The sequence below is a fragment of the Populus trichocarpa genome, chromosome 8 (genome assembly GCF_000002775.5).
Source record: "Populus trichocarpa isolate Nisqually-1 chromosome 8, P.trichocarpa_v4.1, whole genome shotgun sequence".
Taxonomy (NCBI): Eukaryota; Viridiplantae; Streptophyta; class Magnoliopsida; order Malpighiales; family Salicaceae; genus Populus; species Populus trichocarpa.
In genome coordinates this window covers 6,766,367-6,776,899 of record NC_037292.2, presented here as the reverse complement: position 1 = coordinate 6,776,899, position 10,533 = coordinate 6,766,367, and the positions used below count along the sequence as shown (strand labels likewise).

The window sequence follows — 10,533 nt, the reverse complement described above, 5'->3', positions numbered from 1 at the left end:
CAATGTAAAGCCTCGATCGCAAGACAAACCACCGGGACCCCACTTTCCCATCCTTCCGGGATAAACTGCTCGGCTAACTTTAGAAGAGAACGCAAACCCTTAGACCCGATTGAGCCGGTGGGGTCCCTACTCACCAGAGTTATATTAATACGGTGCAATTTAATTAGAAAACAATAATCCTTTGTGTCCCGATCACCATGGATCCAAAATTAAAAACGCAAGGAGGTAGTTATCGCTCCTTGGAACAAGAAGAACGTGGGCTATTTGATTTCCTTCTTGGACCTCGAAATGGATGTTATTTTCTTTGATGATCGGTAAGAGGACAGGAGGACCGGTGGATGATCAATTCAAGGCCATTACTTGACGAGTGTTGGACAGTGGACACTGGAATTTAAGCCGTCGGAAAAAGTTGTCATAGTGTCCGGCCTGGTATGATTTTCTGAACTTTCAGTTCGGGCTTATTATAATGATCATGGCTATCAATATTGTGGTGTATACTATTTTTTTTTAGAGTTGTTTATTTTAAATCTATAATGATTAATAGATTATATAAAAAAATTAAGTTGTCCTCAATTTATAAACCTTTTGTTTTTTTTCTTGGAAAGACAAAAAAACATAATTATACTATAACACAAAATAGTAAAATATATCTGAATATTTTTACTAAGCATTTTAAAGTTTTTGGTAATAGAAGGCCTCCCAACTATGATAAAGGTAAACCATTAAAATTGGAGACAGTTTCATGTATAAATAGTAAATTCGCTCGTAATCCGCAATGAGTTGGATTATTCTTTTTTAAACTTTTAAAAAATATTATGCTTATAAAGATTTTTTTAATAGTATTATTAAATTTTATCAATCGATTCGATCTTAAAACTTGTTAATTCAGTTTTATATTTAGCTCGAGTTTCCAATTAAACCATATGTGAGCTGATCCAAAGTGAATCAACCAATTTAATAGGTCCAAAAACAATTTAGATAACTGGTAAAAACATGACATAACTTTTAAAATTTTTTTAAGATAATAATTTTTTTAAAATAATATTGAGACAATGCCAAATTAAATTGACCTCGATCATCATGCGACTTGGAATCATGAACTTTAATGAGTTTAATAACTTTTTTGTTTTTGAAAATTATTTTTATTTAATTTTATGATAAAAATAAATGTTTGTAAAATCGAGTAACAATTCTAAAAAAATATTTATTTGAGATCATGATAACCCTATAGAAAGTATAAAAAAATAAACCATGAATTCTATTTTCCAATTAATCTAATATTTAAAATGAGCGAAATAAAGAAAACAATTAAAAAAAATTAAAGGACTAAAAAAAACATGTCAAGTTTGATGGGTAAACCTGCCAAACCCATAATCGAGTAACCCGGATCAACAGTCAAACCCACAAACTGGGTAATATAATCTATTGTGATTAATAACTTATTCTTTTTTCTAAACTATTATTTATTTAATTATATAATAATAAAAATAAATAATTACCAAATTAAGTATGAAATCAATATTATTATTTTAATATATTTTTAAATAAAAAATACTTTTAAAAAAATCTCTGTTATAATCTCAACTTGCGCTTGAATTAGTGTCTTAAATAGTAACTTTTCTTTTAATATTTTAATAGCAGAGCTATGATATAATGTTTGGGGGCCGGTTGATCCGATCACTGTCATTAATTCATATTTATAGATTGGGTTATAAATTTCACAATTACCCAATTTTTATGTTAGAAAGCTAGAGTGTATAGTTAGAACCAATAACTCATTGTTTTGTTAAATGTGTGTCGATTTGTGTGAAGGATTGATTTTTTTTTTTTTTTACAAAAGGTTTGTATCCCAAAATTAAATTGATCCATATTAATGGTATATTTCTATGCACACACGCATATAACATCTTAAAAATATATAAATTCTAATATATTTCTTATTATAATATATTTTATATAATTTATTGAGTTATTGATTCTAAAAAATAAGAAAATATGTCAAAATTAACAAAATAATTATTAGATCTAGTTATTAACAAAAAATTTATTTTATTCAAGAATGTAAGTGAACAATATACATAATTATTTAAATTTAGAAAAAATGACTAATAATTACTAATTTATTATCGTTAAAAACTCGTACTATAAAAAAATTAAGGAGGGGCTGATTTAAGTTCTTAAGGGACATAATTGAATAGTTTATATAATTATTGGGTCCAAAATAAACTTTGGGCAGGAGAATCTCCCGCCCCCTACTATTGTGTCCAGGGATATCCTAAGCTCAACTATGGCGGGTGAATGACATCCAAGCGTGGATGTCTCAGGTGCTGCTTTGAGCTGCTTTCCAAGATCTCTATAAAATTTCTCCGGGGTTTGAAGGATTTCTTTTGCTTCTGGTGCCTAGACTGACAAAGCTGGCTGCTGGTGTTCTTGTGATTGAAGGGTTAACTTTCTGGCAATCAAAGAAGAAGACCATCTAGTCCACGCTTCACTATTGTTATGATTATTATTTTACTGTTATCTCCTTCTGCTGAGTTTGATTAATTCTGTAATTCTTCCGAGTCATTCTCTGTCTGGCTATCTAACTCTTTATTCTACAATTAAAGTTAATAAATTAAACCGAGATCTCATTCATAAAAAACAAAATAAAAAAAAAACAAAAGAAAAAACATAGCAGTGCCGCACGATGCTTTTGTTAATTTAAGGACACATGAACCGCAAAACAATAAGATCCCAGGAATCGCCACGAAGTAAGGATTCACGGTTAGTAGAAGAAGACACGTTAACCTTCTCTCACAAACACGTGTCCCTTTGAGGCCACACTTGCATTTCGGTTGCTTCCATATCCGTAGTTGCTTGCACCACACTGGTCAATATTCATGTGACTCCATCGATTCATTCATTGCTTTTCTTCCCTTATCATCGTCACTCATAGTAGAATCTCGGCACGTACCAAGAAGTGAAAAGAAAGATGAGCCACAACTTGGAAACAAGGTCATTAATGGGTGAAATCCGTCGCTTTGATAAATGTTGTTTCTTCGACTTTGGCCACCCTCTCCTTAACCGTATTGCTGAGAGCTTTGTCAAAGCCGCTGGGGTAAACTTGCATTTCTTGATTAATTGCTAGTAATTAGTGTTTGTAAATGCGTGTAGTGGTATTTGTGTTACATGCCAAACTTTAGATAGAATTAACAATACCTTGGTGGTCATGTATAGATTGGAGCAATTCAAGCGGTGTCACGGGAGGCTTATTTCACAGCCATTGAAGGTAACGTACGATGAGCACATTTAATTTTGATTATTGCTTTATTTATTTGTCTATTCACTGTTGTGCTGGAATTACTGTTGTTTGATTCATTGCATGTATGTGGATGTTATTATGTTAATTATTATTAGGTGCTGGATTTGAGTCAAGTGGTGGTGTGCCCCCGGAGATTTCTGTTGATGGCAAGAAGCGCCATCGTGCCCCTGACCTCAGAGGTACGCGGCCTGTTCTCTCAGATAATTCGATCTGTTAAATGTGGCAATGAAGTTTACTTTGCTAGATAATGGTATTAGCGGTGGTTATGAATTTGGTTCACGAAGAAATCATATTGCATGACGTGTTTGAAACTTTGAAATAGATATGTTACGATCCAAGTGTTCTATTAAGTGCTACACAGTTCGACAGGATATAAAGCTGCGATTTTCCCCTAATATTAGGATAGTCCTCGGGTGGGGCATGAGCAAATTCCAGTTAATCTGTCTGGTGATTATTGGCTGAAACAGATACTGTAATTCTAGATTTTCATATCATGAGTTACGGTGTTAATATAATTTCTTGTGCTACACAGGTGAAACCAACAGAAAATCTCTTGAAGCCTTGGTGAGTTTCAAATCCTACGTTTTGTCCTCGTATTCAGACCTTAACGTGGTTTCAGATTAGGGACATTTACCTGTGGCAGCTGTCACCAAATGCTTGCCTTCGAATAATTACTTCCTTCTGTTGATGCAGTTCGATCTGATTTTTATCATGCTAAGTCATATGGTTTAAACGAACTATTTCTCTATGCTACATCTTTAGGAATTTGAAACTTCAATTTTCCCATCTGTAAATTTGCCGAGGGACTTATTTTCTGAGGCAACTATAGCTTTCCCATGACATGTTTTTCGAGTACTGCTATGTCTCTAACATTACGTTGTTATTTTGTTTGATAGGTGAGGAACACTGGAAAAGAATCTTTACAATGGGGTGAGAATACATTTGATAACTGTATCATCTTGTTTACTTTCTTAATATTTTTTGTTCGGGGGTTGGGGTGTGGGATGATTTTGCATCTAGAGCTAGTGTTTAGGTCACTATTTTGTAGCAGTTCATTAATCTGTGTAAACTCTTTAGTATAATTATATTTTGCAATGCAGTTAAAAGCGGCATTTACCCAGTGTAGCGAGTGAGAATTTCCGAGGGCAGTGAAAAAATAGTGGATTAAAATGGCTAAGAAAACTGTTTTACTGATGCTGCAGGACTGGCCGCAGGAGTTTATTCAGGTCTCACTTATGGACTAAGCGAGGCTCGTGGAGTTCATGATTGGGTAATAAGGCCTTTCAGGGATAAGTAAATCTATCTTCTATCTTTTGACATTGAGGATAATTGCTGTAAAAAAAGCTTGATGATTTCCACATGATTTCCATCTCACATGCTATTGTGCGAGGCCTATTCCGTTAGGCAGTTCTCTCTCTCTAGATTACTTCTGGTATTCAATACTAAGAATCTCCCTTGAAATTGGTGCAGAAAAACACAGCAGTGGCTGGAGCAATAACAGGTTTGGCACTGGCACTTACAACAGCTGATATATCCCATGAGCAGATTGTGCAATGTGCTATCACTGGAGCTGCGATCTCAACTGCAGCAAATCTTCTTACAGGGATATTCTAAGTAGAAATTTATAAGAGACTACTGGTGTCTCGAGTTATCAAACCTCGGCTTCCATTTTTCAATCTAGTTCGTGACGTTTTGCTGCAGTCTTAAGAATGCTTTTATTAAGATTTCTTTTTGAACTTGATGTTTTATCATAATCTGTGATCCCTAGATGGAGGTTTTGGCCTGCCTTTCATTTCATGTAATAACAAAGCTTAATTATTTAGTTCATTTCATGTTTTAATTGGGGTCAAATGCCCAACATTGAGATAGGCTTGGATAATGAGAAAATGCTTCAATATTTTATTCTTTGAGCTATTTCTAAAACAAAGAGGTCCCAAGTAGTGAGACAGACAACTAGAAATGAAGATTAGAGAGCTGGTACTTGGCAAGATCCTGTCTGTTGCTGCAGTCACATTTGATGTGGCGATGCCACAAACTGGAGTGCTCACCGTGAGCTTCATAATGGGAGTTTGGAGCGTAATCCTGTGATTTTCCGAGCCCAGTTTAGACATTTTCAAAATGAGCCGATAGATGTATTTGTTCCTTCAGAAATCAAAATTATTGTGTTTTTATCTTAGTGTTTTATTGAGTGGCAATTGTTCACCGATTTTTAATTGAATTGAGATGAACCTATGCACATAATACCTTATTTTCTTTTCTTTGTATCTTAAGCAGTGGTCCTTTTTTAAGATACTTATATCACTCTAAAAGTAAAAAATTAGAATAAAAAATTATTTTTCCAATTCTAGTTTTAACTTAAAAGGAAAATTAAAAAAAAAACTTTTCAAAGTATTTTTTTGCTTTGAAATAGATCAAAATAATATATTTTTTAAAAATTTATTTTTGATATCAATATATAAAATAAAAAAAATTAATTTAAAAAAAATATAAAAATTTTTAAAATTTATTCTTGAACTAAAAAACAGACACATTCATTCTAATTAGAGTTCGATTTGTTTTTAAATAGAAACTACAAGATAAGATAATCTAACTAGAAGTTTAATTAAGTTCTAATTTAATTTTTATCATTTTAAATATTAAATCTTATTAAAATCTTTAAATTAAATTTATTTTGAAGAGTTATAAACATGTTATTAGGGATGCCCTTTTTTAATCCTGTCTTGACGTCAAGAAGGTGACCACAAAAAGCATTTGACGACTTAAAAAAAAAAAAAAAACAGATCCAGGCCGATATTAGGCCTATTTCCTGGGCTGATGAATATGGCCCGTTCAGATCTCGACCGCCTTGGACTTCTATATATACAGTCTTCATCATCTCTTCTCGTCTGATATCGATCAGGACCATCAGGTCCCAGCAAATTATAACGCGATCTTCATCGTATGCACCTCTCTTGCTCTCTCTAAAAATTAGGGCTCTCAGCGCTCGAAATTAGGGTTTTAGAGTCTCTTAATTTCTTTTTTCTATTATCTATTGCAGGGTAATTCACGAATAAACTAGGTTTTTTTGAGATCGATTTCACGGAAACAAAATTTCCGAGCTTCTATTTCAGGTATCTAAGGATTTGGTATTACTGTAAAAGGGTTTTGTAAGTATGTCAAGTAAGAAAGAAGAGAAATCTCAGGTTGCGGCGGAGAGGATAAAGGCCGCAGCCTTGAGTGCGGCGAAAGGTTTAAGTAGAGCCCAAGCAGAACGGGCAGCAGCAGCTGCTGCTCGTAATGTGAACGCTTATGGGCAAAAAGAAGAAGGGCCGAGTCGATGGCAAGAGAAACGAGAAGCAAAGAGGCAGATGTATTTAATGAGTACGGAAAAAGCAGTGAGATTGGGTGAGCGAAAAGATCTTAATTCTATGTCAAAAGCTTTTGGTGGTAATGGACAGTGCCAGAAGTGCTTTCAAAGTGGGCATTGGACTTACGAGTGTAAGAATGAGAGGGTTTATATGTCGAGGCCATCAAGGACTCAACAACTTAAGAATCCAAAGTTGAGGATGGAGGTTTCGACTTCTTGTGATTTGGAGAATCCAGAAGGGGAGGATGAGGAGGGGCGAAAGAGGGAGAAGAAGAGTAAGAGAAAGCACAGGTCAGATTCGGATTCTGGGAGTGACAGCGAGGCTTCTGTTTTCGAGACAGATAGTGGGTCGTCGTCTGTGACAGGGTCGGAGTCTTCGGATGAGGAAAGTAGTTCGGGGTGCAGTTCATCTTCTTCGGAGGAAGAGAGGCGGCGGAGAAGGAAGAAAAGGAAGCAGAAGAAGAAAGAGAGGCGCAGGAGGTATAGCTCGTCCTCTGATGAGTCTTCTGATTCGGATTCGGGTTCAGAATCTGATTCTGATGACAAGAGCAGCAGGAAGAAGAGGAGGCATAGCAGGAGGAGATGAAGTGAATTAATCAAGAACAAAGGAGCCATTTGTCTTGTCTTGTGTGTCTGGCTCTAGGATCATGAGCTTCCCTTATATTGGACTCAGCTGTAGCTTTGGAGCTCATACTGTGATCAGGGGCCAATGTGGTAGGTTAAGTAAAATAAGTTAGCTGAGGTGTTTTCTTTGTGTGTTTTTGCATATTTTGTTGGCCGTGGTAGTTGCTTTGTGATGCAATTACGTTTGGTCGTAATTGCATTACTAAACTTGTAACAGTTTCTGTGGTTCCTAAACTTGGTTTTGTAAGGTAGTCATGAATATGATATGTGAAAATGGCATGCCATCTGCTCTTCTTTCAAATGGTTGTTTGTGGAATGCACTTTTACTTGTTGTTTTAGTTAAGTAATGGTTCAGGTTACTAGTTCTGTAGAAAAAGTATCGTTAGTATTGAAGTATCAAAACCATTTGAACTTTCAGTGCTAAATTGTGTATGTTATTATTCCCTTTTCTGAATTACCTTGCTGGCTGTCCATTCCTGTGGTTTAGAAGATTCAAATTTGACCTGCTAACCAGACCTGAAGCCAGATGTTCTTGCCATACTTGCTGGGAACTTTGGCAGGTGATAGCCCCTCAATTCTGCTGATAGATTTAAGAACAAATGGGATAGCCATTCGAGGCAGTTACGTATGATTCTTGTTATTGAGATGTGGTTCTCTCAAGAAATTGAGTGAACTCGGTCGACATCCGATTAAATCATATGCACTCAGGATGCGTTGTTGGGACGGACAGTTCATGAGTTAATCTCGAGAATAAGCTAGCATTTCGCTTTGCTAGTAAAGGGACACGAGCATCCAAGTTTTAACCTAGCTGGGCTGAAGTGCCGAACATTTTAAAGGATTAAGATGCCAAGTGCATGTCCTGCACAATTCTTTCTGCACATTTCCTAAAGCGGCACGATTATGTCCTCTTTAGAACATGGAAGAAACGCCTACCATGCCTCTAGCACTTACCTGAATTTGGACTGTCCAGTTAACTTATAACGTAATAAAAACAACGCTTTAAAAGATGTTGGGCTAATTTATCACATTTTCCATAGTGCTCTCTTGATACCCCGCCACCCCTTCTGGCAGGAGTATTGATATGTAGAACGGGAGGAGCAAAGGAGATGGGATCAGTTGTGTGAAATTGCAGGAAGAGGTTGCAAAAGAAACATCTTTTTACAATGAGTGTGTACCAGTTCTACCCTGAACGGTAAGCCTTTTTTTTTTGGTTGCTATCTATCTTCATATCTCCATTTCAAGAACCTGCCATGATTGACAAACCTAGTGCTAAGCTATCCAGGAGCAGATAATTTGTGACTAATTATGATTATCTGGACTCCTTTTTTACTTAAGTTTTTCCACTGCTTCAGCCTTCACTATGTTAATGGTGCACATTTCTCTATTTCTACGGGATTTAATATTATTTTTGCATATCCATGCCCCATCTTATATTAATTATCCGCTGACGCCTATTTTGAATTCTTTAATTAAGTTTCCTGCAAAAGATCTCTTAGACAGTCTCTCTGAAAGTTCCCACATGGGTAAATTTGTTAAATTTGCTGTTGATAACCAGTACTGATCACCATCTCATCTGTGCGCAAAGCATATTGACGTTCACAACTATGTTTTTGTCAAGTATGATTATGTTTACGGATTTTGTAAGTTTTCAGCAACAATATTCTATGCCCTGAGGAAGATAAGAAGCATAAGATTCTCCCATATCATTATTATTTTTTCTAAAATAAATAAGTTTCATGATTTTATTCCTTTTCTTTTCGTCCTAGATTATTCCAATTTTATTGCTTGTCATGTGTGTTTGGGGAGTTGATCCATGTGAGCTCAAGCTATTTTTTAGTTTATAATTACTATTTTTTTTAATCTTTTTCATTTTGTAATTCAACATTTAGTTTTTTAAAAAAAATTAGATTTTATTACTTTTTTTGTTTTTTTTTGTTGGATTAACCTGATCTCATAACTTTACCTATAAGTTAGGTGGGCTGACCCGACCATTCTCAAATCTTTTTTAATTTATAATTGCTATATTTTTTTTTTTTTGTATGTATGATTTTTTTTTTCAATTTAATCTTTTAAATTTTGGTTAGTTGAAATTTTCAAGGTTTTATTTAAATTTATTGTTTCTGGTTAAATGACTTGGGTGAGTTTAATGGTTTAACGTCATGGTTAGTTGACATTGTTTTTTTTTTTTTTGTTTTTATCGTTCAATATTGTTTTTTTCTTTAAATATATTTTTGTCAACTTAATATTATTATTTTTTTCAATTTTTTTTTTTATCCAACCGGCGCAGAACATCTAGTATATCATGTGTGTGTGTGTATAAAGCAATGGAAGCATTATATCTATACCTGGCTAGTAATTAATTACGTATATTTTTTTTATCGTTAATTATATTCACTTGAATAATAATTAATTATTCTTTAGCCGTGATAAAACATATATTTTTCTGTGATTTTTTGGTTCTTTATTATGAATTAAATTTAATCAGGAATGCTATCGTGGAAGAAATGGCAGCACTTGGAGCAGTTGTTCATACATGTACGAGGAGCCAAGCCAGCTTGATGCATGCATCCGTCAATGGAAGGAGAAGGGTCTTAAAGTTAGTGGATCAGTCTGCGATGTATCCTCTCAAGCTGACCGAGGGAAGCTGATAAACGAGGATTCCTCCCTGTTTTGTGGAAAACTCAACATCCTTGTAAGTATCAACATCAGTCCATGCATATAAATAAAGTTTAATTTCTTCATGACTAGATGTACTTGTCTTCATACTTCAAAAAAAAAAAAAAATTAATCAGGTCATGAGTGTCGGCTACTAAGACTAACTTTCTATTAATTAGCCACTTAGATTACACGGCTGAGGATTTCTCATTTCTAGTGAATACAAATCTCCAATCCGCTTTCCATCTGTCCCAACTTGCACATCCACTTTTGAAAGCTTCAGGAGCTGGAAGGATTGTCTTTGTGTCTTCTATTTGCAGTGTGGTATCTGTCAACATTGGATATCCTATTTATTCAGCTGCTAAAAGGTACTCAATTCTCTTGCAAGAATTTGCGTGTTTAGTTAAAAGCTGTTCTAAATGTTGTAACTTGTTTATGATAAAAAAAAAATGCTGCAGGGGGGATTCATCAACTCACAAGGAACCTGGCATGCGAATTGGCTAAAGACAATATAAGGGTTAATTCCGTCGCCCCTTGGTTCATCAGAACCCCGATGACTGAAGATGTAATACTCTGATATTCAAATGCTTTTAATTTAGTTAACCTA

General features: G+C 34.8%; 2 protein-coding genes across 2 annotated transcripts; both read left to right on the top strand.

The window, feature by feature from the left end:
* Positions 1–2,785: 2,785 nt before the first annotated feature.
* Positions 2,786–5,141, top strand: LOC7485912 (outer envelope pore protein 16-2, chloroplastic). Its single transcript, XM_002312303.3, has 7 exons — positions 2,786–3,097; positions 3,217–3,268; positions 3,397–3,480; positions 3,834–3,865; positions 4,198–4,231; positions 4,504–4,571; positions 4,772–5,141. Exons 1-7 carry the CDS (start codon positions 2,972–2,974, stop codon positions 4,913–4,915), a joined length of 540 nt encoding a protein of 179 aa, XP_002312339.2. The 5' UTR covers positions 2,786–2,971; the 3' UTR covers positions 4,916–5,141.
* A 977-nt stretch (positions 5,142–6,118) lies between these two features.
* LOC18101478 (uncharacterized) lies at positions 6,119–7,572 on the top strand. Its single transcript, XM_024607746.2, has one exon. The coding sequence runs from the start codon at positions 6,454–6,456 to the stop codon at positions 7,231–7,233; it is 780 nt and encodes a 259-aa protein (XP_024463514.1). The 5' UTR covers positions 6,119–6,453; the 3' UTR covers positions 7,234–7,572.
* Positions 7,573–10,533: the final 2,961 nt, after the last annotated feature.

What these genes read in the sequence shown, in the direction of transcription:
- LOC7485912 (XM_002312303.3), top strand. Translation starts at nt 2,972, where the DNA reads ATGAGCCACAACTTGGAAACAAGGTCATTAATGGGTGAAATCCGTCGC. An exon ending in GCTTTGTCAAAGCCGCTGGG is followed by an intron (nt 3,098 to 3,216) that starts GTAAACTTGCAT and finishes GGTCATGTATAG; the next exon opens with ATTGGAGCAATTCAAGCGGT. An exon ending in GAAAATCTCTTGAAGCCTTG is followed by an intron (nt 3,866 to 4,197) that starts GTGAGTTTCAAA and finishes TTTGTTTGATAG; the next exon opens with GTGAGGAACACTGGAAAAGA.
- LOC18101478 (XM_024607746.2), top strand. Translation starts at nt 6,454, where the DNA reads ATGTCAAGTAAGAAAGAAGAGAAATCTCAGGTTGCGGCGGAGAGGATA.